The 19,951-nt window shown below is 46.4% G+C and overlaps 1 protein-coding gene across 2 annotated transcripts in view; it reads right to left on the reverse strand.

Moving 5' to 3' along the window:
• The window catches only part of DDAH1 (dimethylarginine dimethylaminohydrolase 1), a 51,690-nt gene extending 32,360 nt beyond the window's left edge, over positions 1-19,330 (reverse strand). The window contains exon 1 of one of the 2 annotated variants that reach the window (XM_048945954.1): positions 18,937-19,330. In XM_048945954.1, the coding sequence (XP_048801911.1) occupies positions 18,937-19,242 (306 nt within the window). In that variant the 5' untranslated portion in view covers positions 19,243-19,330. Of the gene's footprint in view, positions 1-6,502; positions 6,530-18,936 lie in introns of those variants that run through there. The other variant, XM_048945955.1, reaches the window with a different exon arrangement.
• Positions 19,331-19,951: the final 621 nt, after the last annotated feature.

Genomic DNA, 19,951 nt, shown 5'->3' on the forward strand with positions numbered 1-19,951 from the left:
AGATGTCCTGGAATGGAGTCAGGGAGAAGGATGAAAGAGAAAGGTGGGCAGCAAACACATGGTGCTGCTCAGAGCTCACTGGTGTCATGATTTAGGGCACTCTCCTTCCTGCCTCTGGAGGCCCACGTTTCAACCTGGCTACAACAAGACTGGAAATATTTCTCAGGGATGAACTCAGCCCTCAGCAGAAATTAGTGAGCAAGAGCTGTTCTCTGCAATAATAAAAAAAAAAATGCAGCATCATTCGCAATGAGCTAGTAGCTTTCATAAATTGTATAAGCAACTTATAGTTACATACTAAGCATACATACATATACAAGCATATGAAATGCTTTCCTTTCAATTGAGGATATGCATGTTTAGCAAAGCTTTGCAATCTAAGGGAAATCCCATCAATGTTAGCATTTCCTGCAATGGCAACTTCATACTGTCCGTAGCAGGCAGGTCTGTCTGAAAGCCCAGGCAGAGCAGGGCTGTGGCAGCCCTGTGTCAGCAGAGAAGCTCTGCAGGATGCAGTACTGCACCCAAGGCACCAGCAGCAGGTGAGCGATGGCAACAGGACCCACGTGCTCACTGCTGCAGGTTAAAGACAGCACGGAGCATATTGTACAGCAGTTCCAAGACCCTAAGGCCCCTGAAGAAGCTGTGTGTGTCTTCAGCTCAGTCAGAGAAACCAGAGAGAACTACACTATACCTTGGACAACAGGAGTCAAATTAGATCTGAAATATATCTCATTCCAGTGCACTGTCTGGAGGATTTATAGCATGAATCTCAGTACAGTAAGCTTTCCTGCAAAGGGAACTTAGACTTTATAGAGCACATGGGATTATTTCCAAGGAATGCCGCTAACATGACAGGACAGCAGAATCAGGCCTTGTGGTGCTTCCCGCAGCAAGTGCAGATGCGAGCAATGCCACACAGTGCCCATAGTGCAGCCCCAGCCACCTTCAGGTCCAAGTCAGAGCCAGACAAACCCGCCTAGCAGTTCTCATGTACCAGTGTGCCACAAAAACATGGAAAGGAGAGAAGAGCTCTGACAGAGCTGCTGGTGGAGGGCTCAGATTGCAGGACCAAGATTTAATTACGTCCCTCTTCCTGCTGGAAATCTAGAGTGGCATCAACAAATACTGGGCACATGGACAACAGCTTTCAAGCACTCTTGCAGAAGTTCTCAACTCCTCCCTCCCCCTGCATGGCACAGGGCTTTGTTGTGCAGCATGAGCACATATCCCTTCCCAAAGGGAGCCCAGCCATGGCTGAGAGCCAGGGCCACGCAATAAGAATCTCAGCCATAAAAGACCGAACGAGAGACACAGCTCGCACTGGAGAAGGATCCGTGCTCAGCCCTTCATTGCTCTGCAAACAGAAAACTCTACCCAATGAAGCAAAAACAGAACCTGAACTCAGACCAGAAAAAAAGCAAGCACCGGCTTTCAGCAGGCTCCCAGCAGAGCTCCGAGCAGAGATGCTAGATTTTCTGATGGTTTATTTGTTCATTTAAGACAACCTCTTTCAATCAGAGCAAACAAGATAAACAGGCACTTCAGAAAGAGTGCAAAAACGCTTTTCAAATTTAGCCTGGAATGTTTTCACTCATGAGATTTGCCTCAAGTTTTTATCTCCTCTCTTCCCAGAAATACAAGCCAAAACCACCAAATCTATTCACTTGTTTCAAGCAAAAGTAATAAGAAAAAATGTTTTTTTGAATAAATCATTACACAGCTCTTGATCTCTGCCATGAAACAGAAGTCAGAGCTGCAACCTGGTCAGTTGGATGCTCCAGTGGCACCGCTGTGTGACACAAGGGAATCTTACAGAGCTTACCCACCTCTGGGCTGACCCCCACTGAGGATCCCAGCATTACATTTTTTTGGGGCGGTCTTTGAAAGTGTTTTCTTCAACATAACTGTGTGTATGTGCCCTGAGCCAGTTTCTCCAGTGGATGCTCAGCAACAAAAAAAGTACATAAATCATTTTATTTTTCAGCGTATTTCACTGTGACATTACATTCCACAAGAGGTAAGTAAAAGTCCCTTAATGTAATCTAATAGAAATGTCCACTCTGGACAACATTCAGCAGCATCCAAACTGTATCTGCCTCATTTTAGTCCTCCTAGATTTCTGAGAGTTTCCTTCAGCCCTGGACTAGCCAGTACCTATTGCCATGGCTTAGTGCCCTCCATCCTTTCACAGAACCTGGACACCCTGTGGCAGATGAGATAAGCTGATGTATCACTTCATGGACCTCACCCACAGACACACACCTGCCCTGTTCTGGACACCCCAGACATGCAGAGAGCACATTCTAGCCCCTTGCTATCCCTTCCATCTTCCCCCAGTATTGAACTGGGATCTTGCCTATCACATTTTCATCTCACATCATCCTACCCCATCTGCTGTAGTTAATCCCCCTCTTTTGGCAGCTGGCTGCCCAGGGGATACCTCTGCATTTTCACTGTTGGACTATATAGAATGTAATGAATCTTTAATTAAATGGGCTTGATGAGTAAAGTCATTCAAATTAGGCTTCATCAGCAAGACAAAACCCCAGCTGTCTTTCCTAAAGGATATAACAAAGCACAGTTTAAAATACCTGGAATCTAATTTTAGCACCGCAGAACAAGTTAGCAAAATGAATCTCTGAGGTAAGTAGGGAATAGCTGAAAGAGAAAAAAAATCTTTAAGATCTTAAACAACTGGGCAAGTTTTAATCAATGCAGCTTTTACAGAGACTCCGTCATATATATTTCAAACAATCCAACAGGCTCAGTGCAGCCAGTAGCAAGGTTGCAGCTGGTTTCACAGAGGTTATCACTGTATGTTCAGTGTACTAAAGAAAAAAAGTGCAAGAGGCTTAGAAAAGAACCTCCAGGAAGCTCACTGTAGCTTCATGGAAACGGAGTAAACAAAGCACGCATCATCAGCACATCCTCAGCATGCTTCTCATCTCTTCTGGATGAGAGCAATACCAGGAGCTTCTCTTGTTTAATCTGTAGGAGAGATTGCACTTGGTGCTGAATGACTCTTCACATTGACTTCAGTGGGAATAAACTACCCCGGATTTCAGGAGGAAAAAAAAGCATTAACAGAAAGTTAATGAGGTACAAACCGAGTTATGAATGGACCAAAGAAAAACTCTCCCAAAGCTACTTCCTGCCCTGCTGTGACAGAATGCATGCCTTTTAAGGCCTTCCCCTCTCCCCTTCCCTTCCTTGGGCAAGGCATTATTGTACCCCAAGACTTTCTGCATTTTTCTAATCAGTTTCCATTATGTCCTTTTCCTTTAAAGTTCCCCACTGTTACAGCTCCATCAGGAGCAATAATGCTGAAAACGGCAGCACAGGCTGGATATGGCTTTTAAAACTGTCTTGAAACAGAGCCAAGGTTGAGTAAGTCTGCTGGACAGGGGTTAATGCTCGGCTGCCTGCCTCCATTGTGGGCATCTCTGCTTTTGCCCAGGCAGCTCTGCACAAGACAAAATGGAAAGTTTTAGAGCAGAGTCTACTCAGGTTAACAAAAAAATTCCTAACCAGCAAGTTTAGAAAAGGGTGTTATGAACCAGGGGGCTGGGTTTGGCCCTCTTCAAATCATGGGGAGACTCCAAGGCAGAGCAGAGCCAGCCCAGCTCCAGCACAGGGAGCTTCCCTCATGTCCTCCTCCACTAGAAGAAGGAATACAATGCAAGTTTGCTTTGTGTATTCATTCTGTTGCTTTTATGTTCTATGTAAAGAAGGCCACTGCCTTCCCCAGATGCACACATTTTACTGTCTAATTGTCATTTTACTCATCTTCAGATACTTCCCTCAGCTGCATCCCCACCTCACAACTTTGCACTAGCAGCAAGCACCAGGCCAGCCTTAGAGCTGGCTGGCAATCTCATGAGACAGGCTCTCACAAGAATTTCCTGCTTCTGGTTCGGCCAGACATACTGCAACAACAGACGCTCTCGCAGTATTTTGGCACTCCCATTCCTCCTTCAGGCCAAGACCCAGGAATGCAAGTAAAGAAAACTTCTAATTTTTAGAATTTTAAAATAACTCAGCTCTTCTCTCTGCTGCAGTGGCTGTCTAGGTGGCTTCCCCAGAGATGAGCTGAATTGGAAGCTGTTAGGTATCACCAGGAAATTGGCTTCCCAGAAAACGCCTTGGTCAGATACCATCACAGTGGGATGTCCAAGCAGTTTAGTCCACAGACAGAACTGTTATGGAAAGAACAAATGGCTCTGATTCACTCAGCACAATGAAATGGGTTTTCATGAGCCTTATGGTGCATCCAGTAAGCACTTCTATCAAGATGAGCTAGTTGGTGAGAACTGAGTAGGAGCATTGAGCAAGACCTAAAGATCTTTCATGCACATTCCTAAAGTGCAACCCATGAGGGAATGAGGAAGCTGGTTTCCACATTTTCCAGTTTCCCTGAATTACAGTGCAAGCCTGCACTGCACTTGGACAAGGCTGTTTCTGTGCAACTAATGGTTTAGTAAATGTTTCAAATACTTGCAAACTGTTACAGCCCACATCTGCACCTCAGGAAGCATCTTTCTAAGCATCAGTGCTGGGTCAATACAGTTCCCACCAACTGATCAGCTTTAGAAAAAGCCTTGCTGAAAATGCAGAACTCAGACCAAATACAAATGCCTTCAAGAACATCTCCTCTTCTCATGTTAAGCATTACTTTTCAGGGTAGACAAAGCACATGCCCATGCTTCTGGCAAGAAAAAAATTACCATGCTGGAGATTGGAGAGGCTGCCCGTGTGAAGGGCACTCCCAGCACACTGACAGCTCAAGTTTTAGGGATTGGTTTGGAAACTGCAGCCAAAAATTCTCAATACAAGCTCCTAAAGCTGGGTTGGGCCTCTAAGTCATGTTCAGGTTCAGAAGCAAAGGGCTCTGCCTTTGTGAGATGCTACACCTGGACTTCCCATTCTGGGCTTTGGCTGGGGGTCACAGGATGCTTTCCATGGCATTTTCAAGCATGTTAAAACACTTTAAAAAAGACCACGCTGCTGATCTCATCTATGAGTTATCACCCACACTGCTGTCTGCATGGGGATGAGGGTAATGCCTTGCAGCAGGCAGCATGTCAGATGAGCTCTGCCTCTGAAGGAAACCCCTTTGGGGTTTACAGCAGCAGCAGCAGCAGTCCCCACACCTTCAGCCCCTTCAGACTCTGGTGCAGTCCCCCAAAAGCTACACAACTGCATCTCTCCTATGCTAGGTATGAAGGAAGCCTACAGGAAATCTGATTACTAAAGCAAGCAACACACATGGGAGACACATCAGGTGCCTTATGCATCAGCAACAAAGAGATGGGCTTTTCCATCCCTGTAGGAACATGTACAAAGCAAGACACAAAAACTAAGTGTTCTTTAAAGTAAATGGTACACACTAATTGCAGGATATATTAAATATTACTACACACTATTTAATATTATTATGCACACAAGTACTATTGTGTTACTAACCACACTCACAAGTGCTGTGTGATACAGTTTTAAGTCTCCTAGTCAATATCTAAGGCTAAGAAACACTTTCAAGCTAAAACCATGTCATTTTGACAAATGCTACATTACACCAGACTTTCCACTACAGAAAAACATGATCGTGAGATCAGCTTAGAGAGATGGTAAGCAGATAAAGCAGGAAAGAGTTCAAGCATTTTAAGCTGAGGGGAGAGACTACAGTCTCCATGTTAAGCACTGGCACCTTGCAGGACTGAGCCCTCTCTACTTAAGTGCTTGCATTGCAGAACAAGACACAGGTCTTAATTTTTTTTTTTTAATTTATTTTTTTAAAGCTCCTTGAATGTTAACATCACATATAGACAAGAAGTTGGGTTTGTTACCAGTACAGTACCTCACGTGCGATGATGTGGGTGAATTTGCTTTCAGGAATGCAAAACAGAGCACTATTTTTAGACAAGAACTTTGTATTTACACAATCTCAGTGAGACCATACACACTATTTTATTAACAGCTCTTTGTTTACATTCCATCCCTGAGCAATACAGACCCATTTTTTAAGATGTTCTGCAAGTAATGATGGCCACTAGAAGGGCTTGCAGTTCTTTAGGAGCTCCCATTACGCTTCTGGTTGGGTGCAGCCATCTTCTAAAGATAGTAAGGAAACCCAGCAAAGTGGAAATTAGGTTAAAATTAGAGAAGTCTGGTGCAGAATTACAAGTAGTGACTTTAGTCCTTAAAAATCAAGCATGGATAGAGTGCACAAAAAACTGCTCAAAAGCTTTCTGCCATTTCTCATGTCTGCTGACAACTGTGCTGAGTCTCCCTTAAGTATGAAAAATGAGAAAGATCAAGTCACATTCAGGAAATATCAAAGCCATAACAAGAAAGAGCAAGCCCAGAGAGGGAGAGGACATGCTCACCCCAGATGGAAGCTGCTCACAGCTTGTGGAGCAGGACAGTCACAGAAGCACTTTCCCCACCGGTACTGCAAACTCGCTCTTAGTCAGAGCACAGATAGTAGCACTGTTCTTCGTACCTTCCCTGGCATTTACTTTTGCTCCTCTTCAATCATCCTGCATTACTGTGAAACAGTGCAATGGCAGTCTGGACTGAAGAGAAGCCGCAGCTCCAGCTACTGGGTCAGGCAAGCCCACTGGGAGCGTGACTGCAGCCAAAACAATCAAATCCAAAGCAGAAGGAGATGCAGCTTGAACCCTCCCTCCCTGCCCAGCAGGGCCAGGTTCCAAGCCACCAGGCCTCAGACGCATGCAGCCTATATCTTCAGAAGCCTGCCATCAAGGTCATGGGTTCATACCAGGTTTCTACACAAAGGACTCACTACCGGGAGGAGTTTTTGGACACGTGGCCACAGACAAATGCTTACCACCCATTGCCAGCAGCATCACTTCTAGTCCTGCTCCTGTAAAAAGCATTTCACAGTTGGCAGTGGAGACACTGCGATGCACACCAGGCTTGATTAGACTTCTGTCAGAAAGGGCTCTCGGGCTGCTTGTGGCCTTATCTCAGATAACAAGATGGATGCCACTCCTGGCAGTCTGCCACTCATCAGACCCACCTGAAAATGACTCCTGCATGCAGACAAAAGAAGATCAGCAGCTCTGTTTTGCAGATTTTTAGTGATTTGATTAGCTGTGAAGCAGGGGTGTAAGGGCAGAAAAGAGCAGTACCTCTTCCAAAAGGCTCCCTGTGCTCTGAAAAAACCAAACAACTGTTTTATACCACCAGTACTGGTATTTTCAGTCTCAGTCTACACCAGGCTATACAGGAAAGCCTACCCATAATCTCCACAGTCAGTACTGGCAGATTATCAATAGCCATCAGCTTCCCCATGACAATGTTGACCTCAGGGGCTTCGAGAGACCGCCCTTCCCACAACACCTTTCTGCCAAACCTCCTCAAGGACACTCTCTTCCACAGCACTAAGCCTGGCTCTCAATACATCAAACCTCTGTATGCCAAGTATTCATTGCTTGGCCTTTCTAAGAATCATTTTGCAAAGCTTGGATGGCAATATGTTTTCACAGCTGATGTGGAAAAGCTAGAAACAACATTTCCCAATGAGAAATCTGTGTTACAAAGTGTGCTCTGTTTCTTAGGGTTAATCTGACTTGCTAGAGGGAGGAAAAAATAAAATCCTTTCATACTGCTGACATAAAATATCTCGGCTTTTCTTTTCTTAATAGGAGAGCCGTTCCATTTTCTAGTTTCTGTGCTAGGATAGATATATGGAAGCAGAGAAGAAAAAATTAATATCTGACCTCAGAGCATCCATTTGTGGTGCTACAATGGCCTACCTTATGCCACCTAATTAAGCCTGAATGAAGGATTCTACAGCCCAGCAGGTCAGAAACTGGCAAGATGTCCACAGCAGAGAAGAGCCTCCCCAAGTGCAGCTCAGCTCTTGGACCACTCGTGACCTTCAGGATCACAGTGAGTGACTCATTATAAGGCTGCTAAAGAGCTATCAGTATTACAGCTTATTCATAATACATCAGCTGCTTAAGTGGGTCACAGAGACCTGGATATCCAAGTAGCCTGACTCAAGCAGCAGTCAGTGCTGGCAGCTTATGGAAAGATAACAAAGAGAGGACAAATATAGTGTGATTTTGTCTTGGTATAATTTTGTCTCACTTATTGTAAGAGGCAGTGTACACATTTTCAAAGCCAGATATTGCATCTGGATCAGAGTGCTGAACAGCTATTGAAGGATCTCTTTTGTAAACTTGCACCCAGCTGCACTTTTGAACCCCACAACATCCTGGCAATGAAGCTGACAGCTCGGTTGTGCACTGCATGACAAAGTATTTCCTTCTGCTTGAGTCTGCTGCCTGGGTGTTTCTCTGGACGTCATCAAATTCTGTGCTATCATCCCATTTCATTTTCACTGTACCATTTGCAAGAAAGAGCTTTTCTATTTCTCTCCTCCTCTTGCCTAAAACAGCTTTTCTGGACAAAGGCATTTAATTAGCCTTACTTCACACAACCCTGTATTGCAGCAAGATCTTCTTGATCTTCAAGACCCGTACCTTTTCTGCTTACGGTGTGTTTCCAAGATAGGCAGCTGGAACTTCAAACAGCATTTCAGGTGAATAATTAATCTAAAATCCATTTAAGAAAAACAACAGTAATACTGCATGTATACAGTTTTTAAAAAAGCTTTGGCAGTGCTCATCTAAGAAGGAATGTCCTAACGCAGTACCCTGTGGTCAAGGAAATCTGGAAAAAATTAGTTATCTAATTTGTATCTTTCTCCATCAGGATCTTTACACACTTTGTACTTGCCTCCAAACAACACTGCTCACTTCAGCTCTACATACCACACCTTGTGAGCACAGGCACTAGTATTTGCATCTTTTCACGTCTTTTAAAGAGCCAAGAACTAGCATTAAACCTCAGGAAAGCCTACTGGCTAGCAATAGCCACAGCTCCACTTCTCTGTGCAGTCATCACTGGAAGAACATTAAATGCATGAGAGCCATCATCCTTACCATTTCAATCACAGAGATATCACATGTTCAGACAACTGGGTAGGTGAAACTCTCCAAATCACTTGAATTATCTGGAAAATGATCTCCTGTAGGACTAGTAAATGTCTCACTCAACTCTACAAAGAGGTATAGTTTGGAATTTACTGCTAAACATTTAAAGTACACTTAAAAAAAACCAGTGTGCTACTTCTGGACACACCAAAGCCTGGCTCCATCTCTAAACCATTGACTTTTCCAGTTAGCTGAACACAAGGGTTTGCATGGAGATGACCATCTTCGTAACTGCTGGACCACAACACAAAAGACACCAACCACACAGCAGTGCAGAGAAGGAGGTATATGCAGGACTCCTGGCCAGGAAGATCATTCTGTGGGCATGGGAGGAAAAAAGACAGCTCTCATATTATACTTCTTTATACTTCTCTATACTTCTTCTACTCTGCCCTGGTAAGACCTCATCTGGAGTACTGCGTCCAGTTCTGGGCTCCCCAGTACAAAAAAGACAGGGATCTCTTGGAAAGAGTCCAGCGGAGGGCCACGAAGATGGCGAAGGGCCTGGAGCATCTCCCCTATGAGGAAAGGCTGAGTGAACTGGGTCTGTTCAGCCTTGAGAAAAGAAGACTGAGAGGGGACCTGATCCAGGTCTATAAATATCTAAGGTGTGGGGGGCAGAATGGCGAGGCCGGACTCTTTTCAGTGGTGAGTGGAGACAGGACAAGGGGAAACGGCTGGAAACTGCAGCATAGGAAGTTCCGCACAAACATGCGCAAGAACTTCTTTACAGTGAGGTGACGGAGCACTGGAACAGGCTGCCCAGGGAGGTGGTGGAGTCTCCTTCTCTGGAGACGTTCAAGACCTGCCTGGATGTCTACCTGTGCGACCTACTGTAGGGAACCTGCTTTGGCAGGGGGGTTGGACTCGATGATCTCTGGAGGTCCCTTCCAACCCCTACAATTCTGTGATTCTGTGATTCTTTCCAGAGAAGACAAGACAAATCCAGAAAAATATCACAACGCTGCCATTAACATCCAATTGTGCGGCAGGTTTTGTTTAAGCTTGCTATGGTGGCCAGCTGGGGCTGAGCTGAGAAACAGGATTTGATCTTGCCAGAGAACTTCTGCTAACACTCAGAGACAGATGCAGAGAGCCAGCTCCTTTACTATTAACACATGTAACCCTTCCAGAAACAAATTATCACAATTATTTTTTGAAGACAGTGCCAAGCACTGACGTTCTACTGAAGTGAAAACGAATTCTGCAAGTCTCAAACAAGCTATTTTTGATGTATGCGTTTGCTTTTGCTGTTGACTCAAGGTAACAGAAAAGTAATAGAGCAACTAACTTGTTTACGATCAGTCGCCTTGGATGAATGCAAGACCTGAGTTGGGTACATCTCAGCCATAAAATAGTACATTTGTTTCATTTGTTTTCTTTGAAGGAAATGCTAATATTACTACAAAAGAAGTAGCAAGAAAAGATGCCAGCTGGTGCTGTGGTCTCATCACTCAATCTCACCCCAGAAACGAGGCTGACCAGCACTTAGTGCTGGCCAGATCACAGACCAACAGAGTGAAGCTTCCTCACAGCATATACCTTGACTGAATAGAGGATATGCCTCTGTACTTAAATACAACACTTAACCAATTAATGCTCAGAACTTATGCCAGCCATAATAATCACTCTCATAATAGGAACACACTCTCTGCAGGCACTAACTCATGCAAGCCTTCCAAAAGCAGTGGTTGCTACACAGAAATCACTGTGCTCTGAGATAACTTCTGGGCAATGAAGATTCTTGCTTTGCACAGGTGACACACATTTCAGATTAGACATCTAAAATCCCAGTCTGCATTTTTGATCCAGTATTACTTACCAGGAGACTTATGATAAAGACAAAAAATCCTCTGAAAACTGAACAATGCAGAAGCACTGACGACATGCCCTTAGACTAATTTGTACCACAAACTCACTGGATGCTCCTTATGAATGGAATAACAAGCGCAAACCGCATCTGCGGCCAAGATTGAGTACCACACCAACTATCCAGAATCAGTCCAAAAAAAAAAAAAAAAAAAAGAAAGAAAAAAGAGTAGTAAGGGAACAGGAACAATATTGGCAGAAATTAAGATGTGCTTATTTTGATTTAAAAAGTCAGTGTTTAGACCAGCTCTGCCTATGCACTGTATGCCCCAGGGAACTCTCCAAGCAGGACAACTGGAAGCACTGAGTTGTTTTCTTTTTTTAAAAGGGCAGCTCAATTTGTTACTTCCAAAATCCCACTTAACCAAACCAGAGCTTTTTACCTTTGACACATGGATACTTCTACATCAGCAGTATGTTTTACAATTAAGCCAGAAGCTTTTCAAGCTTTATCAAAACGACAGGCAACTACCTGAGCTGCAGGCCAGACACTCCACACGTATTATCAGCAAACTGGAACTGAATTTGCAATGCATAGATTGCGAGAGGCAGAGGGGGAGATGGAGATCTGCACTCCTTCCTGTGTGTGTGTCCTGACATTCTGGGCCAGCTCAGGAAGCTCAGCCAGGGATCTGCCTCTCCATAGCACATCTCAGCAGACAGCAGCAGAGCCCCTGTGCAGCAGCTCCTCTGCACACTTCACCACTCTCAGGAGGTGCTGGCAGATCCACCCATGAGCAAGAGAGCACTGCAGCTTCCATATGAATGCCCTCCTTTGCAGGGTGTGTGAGGTGCTGCAGGACTGCAGGGAGAGCAGGACTGAAAAACCCATCAAGCAGCTTACACTGGGGATAGCACAAACCTTTAAAACACCTTTAAAACCCCAAAGCAGAACTCTGGTGGTGACTGTGGTTAAACTAGTTTTTATGATGCTTTAAGTGAGGGGGTTGCCAAAGAAAAAGATTTAGCTTCAATTTGGCAGTCTGGTCAGAATTCTCTTGGGGAAGCAGCGAGGTAGCTCCAAGCCATCTGTCTAAGTCAGAACAGCAGAAAAGGCGCTTTTCATTCTTCTAAGGAAATGCTTAAGGTTATTCTGAATCTTTAAGCACTTAGCATTTGCGCTGAACCGTGAGCTCACCAAGGACTATTTATCACAGTCAGAGGAGCAGTGATTAAGAAAGGTACAAAAGCTGACATCAAGGCTTGCAAAATAATAATAGGTGTCCAGAGGAGATTAAAAACAGGCACTTAAAGGCCAAATTATTTTGAATCTTTTGGTCAGCACTTCAGATATTGCTGAGATGTAGCAATTTAATAACAAAGTCTAAATGCTGCCTCTGTTAGAAAAGTATGAGAGTTAAGTTGCTCCTAGACCATCCTGCGAGACTGTTGTACAGTTTTATAGATAGAAACCAATTATAATGAATACAGTCCAGTTATATTGATTTGACTAGAAGCTACTTCCTAGTATTTTCATTAAACCTGTAATCACAGTAGCAAAATTGAAAATGAAAGAATGTAATTCTTGGCATGGCTCATGTGCCTAAAGTGCCAGCCCTATTAATATAGGATCAGAGCTACACCAGCAGTGAACTCTGTGACCAAAGAAGAATCTCCCCAAACCATAAGGCAATGCTCCAACCACAAAGCAGATGGAAGGGCAGGGCCACAGAAACAATTCAACCTGCTTTTGAAGAAGACAGCTTAAAGAGGCTAAAATACTCCTTCCACGCATCTACTGAGACTCCAATTACATAGGCTCCTGACACTGGTCTATCTGATACCACCAAAATGTTCTTTTTTTTCCAAGTTGCCTCAAGTACTATTGAAGAGGAGATTTTAATATTAAGACAAAACTTCTCTACTGGTTACTTTTCATGTAACCAAGGTATATGCTAATACCAAGACACTGACGTGAAAGCTAATAAAACATATTGAAGAAAGCACTGCTATAAATTCTGCTGAAAGCCACTTGGCTGCCTTCCGTGCACCATGATGAGCAGCAGAAAGCTGCACCAGCCCCAGCACACCTGTCCAAGTGACAAGCACTTTGAGGAAGATCATTACATTCGGTTCTGTCAATTATATACTCTCAACGTTCTCCATACAATATCTCTACAGAAGACAACTAAAACCTAGGTATCCAGAAAAATCATCTTAACCTACATTTGACTGGGACTTCTCCATTTGTTTTCAGTACACTTAAAAATAGCTGTGACAACCAAAGACAGCGTCGTTTACACTTCTGCTCTGGTTTTGAAGTTAGAATGAGAGCATGGTGAAGAGGCCAAAAGACCACGAGCAAAATGGGAAAGATACTCAAGCCAAAACAGTCTGAATAGAAGGGTGCCAAACACTATTTCTAATTTACTTTTGGCATCTTTCACATAAAGTTTCTGATTATGTTTACTCTCCAACTGGTTTAAGCACCAAGCAATGGCAGAGAGGTACTCCTGAGGTTCCTACCAAACTTTCGAGATAGAACACCAAATTAATCAGTAACATCACAGCTGAGGTGCAATAAAAGCATGCAAAGGGTTCAGAGCAAATGAACAAGGCCTCCAGTGTCTGTTATGATAGTTTACAGAACTACAAATTATTTAAAGTGGTATTTGTTTTATTTGTCTACCTCTTGCCTCTCTAGTGAGGAGAAAGCACTAATCCTCCAATGGGAATGAGACAGGCCTTTGCCACTTATGCAGAGAAATGCTGCTTTAAATGATTAGTCAGCAGATACAGGTTCTCGTGCAGTAGTATGTACTATAAAATAAAACCCCCATAGCCTAATTAAGTTCAGGAGCTAGCAGAGCCTTGAATCCATTTCTCCTGAGCTAAGCTTTTCTATTAACAATTATTCTACAGAACCATCTAGGTCTACAGAGAAGATGCCTATCATTTAGCAGCAGCAATATAACCTTACCTGCCTGAGCTATATATAACTCCTTACCCCTGACAGCTTTTTTTACCTGGCTGCTTCTCTGCAGGCTTTCTCAGAGGCCTCGGCCACCTGGGCTGAGAAGCATTCCTGCCAGCACCAGCATTCAATCTCAAGGACCAAAGCCCTGCCACTCAGCAAGCAGATGTAGGAAGAACCCAGAGATGCTCAAGGGGCCACCAGGAGGCTCTTCCAATGCTTGCTGAGATGATAGCACTTAATAAACATTCTGTTGCTGCTCATAACCTGTCCTCCCTCCTTCTATGCTGCAGCAGTGCTGCTTCACAGCTTGTCCCCTGGAGGTTTTCTGGGGAAGAAAAGAGGCTCTTGGGTGGGCATTTCCTTTCTTGACCATCATTGGAGGATTTGCTCACCACCATCACTTCTGCAGCAACTACTCTTCCTTGCCTATGCAGCAGCTGAAAAGAAGCCACGTTACTGGGGGTATTTTCTGCTGAGCTTTTGGATTTCCATTTGCCTGCATAAGTGCTGAAATGGTGCAAGTGCTATTTGCGCCATCCCAAGCACATTAAGACAACTTAGACAGTAAGCACAATGTGCTGATCATGGCTCATCTACACATCTAACCCTGGTGCATTCAGAAGGTGACACGAATAACTTATACCAGCAGAACAATTGAGAACACACTTCCTGGACAAAAGGTACTGGAACTTGATCACACTGTTTTCATTAGAGTTACTCAACTCAAACATCAAGTGTGTTGGTGACTGCACACAGCTAAACAAAACACTGGCTTATCCACATTAGCCATCCATCTCTGGTTTACTTTTTACTTTTACCTTCATACTAAATCTCAAAGTCCCCAGAAACCATGAATTTTAAAATAAGTTCAGAAGTTGATAGCACAGAAACATAATGCTGTGAAATAAGCCTCTGCTTCTTGCAAACAAATCATTAAATGCATGACTGATTTTTCTACTTTACTAAATATATATATACACACACACACACTGGGCTGTTTCCCAGTAGTCACTGAACATGACCAAACTGAATTCAACTCTTTTTTTTTTTTTTAAACCCTACAATAACTTGGAGCAAGAACAAACAGCCTCAGCAGCTGTTCTTTTTTTTTTTTTTTCCCCCAGCAGACAACCAGTAAAGAATGCAACAGTGCTGGAGGGGTAACCTATACTATATCTGTAAAGCATGGAAGTTCAGTCAGTGCTATTAAAGATTGCTGCAGAAGTTTTCCTGCTACATACAGCATTACAGTAATTTGATGACAAGCCTTCTTAATAAGGAGTCTAGCCAGTGAAAGAACATGCTGCAATGGTTCTTAAATATTGCATTATGGTTTTTGGCAACATGAAATGGGGGAGGATGGAGACAGAGCAGCTCAGTTCACACATCTGGCAGGCAGCTTATCAGGAGGCACTATGTGCCTGAAGCAGAACTGCTCCAGCTGCATATTCGGCCAGGCTGCTGTCTTTGGGATGCACCTTGAGTGTCCCCATGTCCTTCATCTTCCATGTCTCTGATCAGACTACAGAGCCTGACCTACCACAAGCCTGTTGGCAAGCTGCCTGGACACAAGCCCTTCTATTAACATACCACGGGAGCAGTAAGTAACCTACAGCCCATGGAGGTAAAAGAAGGGACAAGTGAGCCCTGACTGGTTGCAGCACCAGCTGGAACAGCTCTCCTGCACTGCAGGAGGTTCAGGGCAGGAACACATACTCAGTGGACGGGCTTCATATTAACTGGGTTAAGCCAAGCGTGTGTCAACCACTCTCTTGAAGTATTCATGGGTTATGCTTGTGTTACATAAAGAGTAAGAAACTGCTCTTTGAGAAACTGGTGCTGTACGTGGATTGCAACCACCTGCCTCCCCCTCTGACAGCCAGTATCAGCGTGAGTGACAAAGCACTAAAGCAGCCCCATGCACAATCACACCAGGCTGGCTAACCAGCTGGGCTAGCAGTGACGATCTCCAGAAGCAGCATGCAGAAATCGGTTTCATGAGGTTTTGTCTTTATGATTCTCTAGCAGTGGATCAATCAGACCAGGAGCCAACTTCCTCTCTAAGCAGTACCAGCTATCAGAATAGACCATACTGGTCTGGGCTTTATCCAGTCAGGTCTTGAAAGCCTCCGCAAATGATGGCAGAGCTTTTCCAGGCCCTCATTTCACTGCTTGGCTGTCCCCACTTCCCCACTGCAAAAAACAAAACAAAACAAAACAGCCTTCTTCCTATCCCATTAAACCATCATGATTCAGTTTACACCCACTGTCTCATCATCCTGCCACACACGACAAAACACTCTCCCTCTGTTCTTGATAACCCATGTAGGTACTGGGGTGTTGCCCTTAGGCCCCCTAAGCCACCTCTTCTCCAAGTGGAGCAGGTCCTGTTGCCTCAGGCTTCAGCCCCTGAGCAGCTTTCCAGCGAGTGTGTTCTGTTGTCAATCTCTCCCCAACGTTAAGAGGAACCAAGATTGAACACGGCTGTTAACAAGTGCTGAGTAGAGCACTTTCCTCAGCCTACTGGTTCTGCTGATTGCTACAGCCTGGGATGCTGTACCTTCTCTACCACAGGGGCACATGCTGCAGGCTCACATTCAGCCTGCTGCCCACTAGACCCACACTGTTCCTCTGCAAAGCTGTCCTCAACATGTATGTCAGTCAGGCCTTCCCTCAGCAGGAGGGCAGCCCCAGATGTGTATGGCATGCTGCTGCCCGCCATCTTCTCCCCATCTCTCCAAAAGCACTGCAGTAGCAGTGCTCCCTGGAGAGCCAACTGTTGTAAATAATTAAGTTACATGTTCAGACAAGCACTACACTGCATTGTTAGTTTTAAGAGGATGTTTGTTCAATTTTTTATTTATTTTTTTTTTTTTCTCAACTCATAGAAAGCTCATGGGAATGATTGCCCCATCATTCAAAGAAACTAATAATGTTCAAATTATGCTTCAGAGCTTTTTCTCTTATCTTGATTTATGACTGTGCCTGGACAAGTCACCCATGGAAAGAAGTAAATCTGTTCTTCCATTTCTAGTATGAAATTTGAACATAGTAGATTTATTTCATATCACATCTGAAATGCTACTTCATGAAAGTAGTTAGCACTATCAATAAGACGACTCATATCAGTCCCAGCAGGCATAGGCCAAGCAAAAAAGAATCAACAAAAAACAGAACAAAAAAAACAACAAACAAGAACAGAAGCAGAATAGATTTTCTGTTATTCTCAAATTGACAATAAACTGCATAATTCAATGATAAATTGTTACCATATGCAACCCCTCCAGCACAATCATTTTAAGTTTTTTTTTTACGTGGGTGCTGGAGGAAGAACATCTAATTATGATTTAAAAGAATTTAACATTACATAGTAAAGATCAGATCTTGATTTTTTTATTGTTGTTGTTAAGGAAGGAAAAAAAAAATACACAAACTGTTTTACAACACCAGTAATTACAGTAAGTCAGATAAAACTGATGCATGGCTTAGCGTGCTGCTGTTAACCACAGGAGAGAGCTAATGCTATCAGGCACTCACATTTAAGTGCTCATTCAAGGGCTCTGCAGCCTTCTCCCTCTCTCAAGCACCACCAGCTCTCCCCCACTACTCCTGCAGACTTGACTTGTCTTTGTCCACTACCTCTACTGAACCAGAACAGCCAATGACGTTGAAGGGAAGAGAAAACAACTTGATTCCCTGTAGGAAGGTGTACCCTACACCATTTTATTCCTTGTTTTTTACATATATATTTAATTTCCTTACACCACCTCAAATGATACAGCAAAGTTGCAGCCAGTAGCCCATTCAGTTCTGCTGCCCTATCTTGTCTCTTTGTGTTCCCTCTGTGTTGGCAGAACATGAAACCTCGAAGTGGACAAAGAAATGCTGCCTCTTGCATTCTGCTGGTGCTCTGGTTGCACATGTCCCACCTCCCACCAGCTGCATAACATAACCCAGCACCCCTTACTGCCCAAATACTTCTGGGCTCTCAATCAGAGCCAACACCACTCTGCAGAGACACTTCTGTGTTAGTACAGAGTGCAGTCAATAATGGAGTAATTTGTCCTGAAGACTCTCATAGCACACATCACTGACTCACAGCAAAAGACCTGCACAAGCCCCCTTGGGCCTTGACAGCTCCTGGAAGCAGTATGTGGCAGTATGCACACTTGGCTCTAGTGCTGCTCCCTCTAAGAGCATCCAAGTGTTTGAAGAAGCAGGTACACATGTATGCATAGGGAAAAGCATATGTGTAAGAGCTGTGCAATATCTCCAACTCACTGTTGGACAAAATTCAGGTGAACTTTATTACTAGGGCATCACATCAAAGCCTCAGAGCCATACAGACCATTACACACTGCATTGTGGCCCAAGGAAGCCTCCCTTCAGCCCCAGGCGTGCCAGTGAGTGGCTGTGTATCCTACAGCCACAGCAGTGGCACCCCAGGAACAAGCACGGGGGCGGACAAAGAGGGTCACCCCCACAGCCTGCTAGCAGAGAGAAGAACAGTCAGTACAGCAGTCCTGCAGTCTGAAAATAGGCAAGCTGCTTGACTTTCTACTCTGCTCCTCGAGGAAGTGGATGGATGGGTGGCACTTCAACGCCTGCCAGACCACCTTTCGGGTGGGTAGGATGCATAGAGGGTCCTGAGAACACCCGAGGCGGGCCGAGTAGCTGTACCCGCTCAGCACACGGGGCCCGTAAAGGGGCTGCAGGCACGAGGTCCAGCGCAGAGGAACAGATCCTCGGGCAGGGACCGGGTGAGGCCCTCCGGCACCTGTAGCACCACCCGCAGCACGGCCGCAGCCCGGCGCGCCACGAAGATCGGTTCGGGGCCGAAAGGAGCGGCGGCGGTGCCGGACACCCACACCACTTCGCGGTGACCCACGCGAAGGACGCGGCTCCGCCACCGGAGCCCACGCGGCCGCGAAGGACCGAGATGAGTCACGGCTCGCAGAGGCGCTGACCATGGCCGCGCTCCGGGCACCTGCGGGCCGGAGCCTCGGGGGGGCGGCGGGGCCGGGAGGAGCCCCGTGGTGCCGCCTCAGCAGGGACGGTCGGTCCCCGCCGCGCCCCGGCACAGCTCGGGCACCAGCACCGCACCGCACCGCGACCGTACCGTACCTCCTTCCTGCGGCTGGGCGCGCCGGGGCGGGTGAGCAGCGCCGTCTCCTCGCAGACTACGGCCGCGTCCTCCACGAAGACGCAGTCGGGGAGGCTCTCGTCAGCGGGCAGCTCCAGCACCTGCAGCCCCAGCTTGCCCCGCAGCACGCCCACGTACAGCTGATGCTCCCGCTCCGCGCGAGCGAAGTCCACCTCGGGGCCCGCCGTGCTGCGCAGCGCCTGCCGGCAGAGCGACTCGGGCAGCGCCCGCACCACGGCGTGCGTGCAGCGCCCGAAGGCGGCGGGGCCACCGCCCAGCCCGGCCATGCTGCGCGGGGACGCGGGAGGATCCGAGCGACCCGGCTCCGCGCGGCTGCCGCCACCGCCGGCCCTGGCAGCTGATAAAGCGCCGCCCGCGGCCCGGCCGCGCCCCATTGGCTCCCCACCAGGCACATTTCCATGGGGCCGCCGCCGAGCGCGCTCCCATTGGCTGGCGGAGGCGGCCGGGCCGCGCCATTGGCCGCCCCCCGCGGGGCGCCGCTTACCTGGGCGGCGGGCGGCGGCGCCGTGACCCTCGCAGCTTTGAGGAGCCGCGCCCTGCTGCACTCGGTGGTCGCTGGGGCTCGGTCGGAGGTGAAGCTCGGTCCCGGGCGTCGTCGCTGGCGGGGCAACTGGGGCTGCTCCGGTTCCACAGCGTTAGGGCTTCGGGTGCCACGTGCCCGGCCCCGGCGTCACGGCATCAACGGGCGGGCATCGACTTTCGGGCGCTCTGTGTGCCTCGTGACACCCCCTGCGCGGGTGCCTCCCTGAGGCCGGGAGGCGAGGGCAGCGGGCAGCGGGCAGCGGGTGGCAGCACGCCGTTCACCGTACGCACCTGGGGCTGCTCTCCCACTGAAGGAGCCGGCCTCAGAGCTGTAGTCATTGTGCTGCGCTCCTCGGTCCATCCCGGCATGTGGGAGGTACTGGGAGAGAGCTCCATCTGTCCCAGAAGCAGTATGTGGTCATTCTGGTTATCAGCCTGAAGGCCACGATGTTT

The sequence above is a fragment of the Lagopus muta genome, chromosome 5 (genome assembly GCF_023343835.1).
Source record: "Lagopus muta isolate bLagMut1 chromosome 5, bLagMut1 primary, whole genome shotgun sequence".
Taxonomy (NCBI): Eukaryota; Metazoa; Chordata; class Aves; order Galliformes; family Phasianidae; genus Lagopus; species Lagopus muta.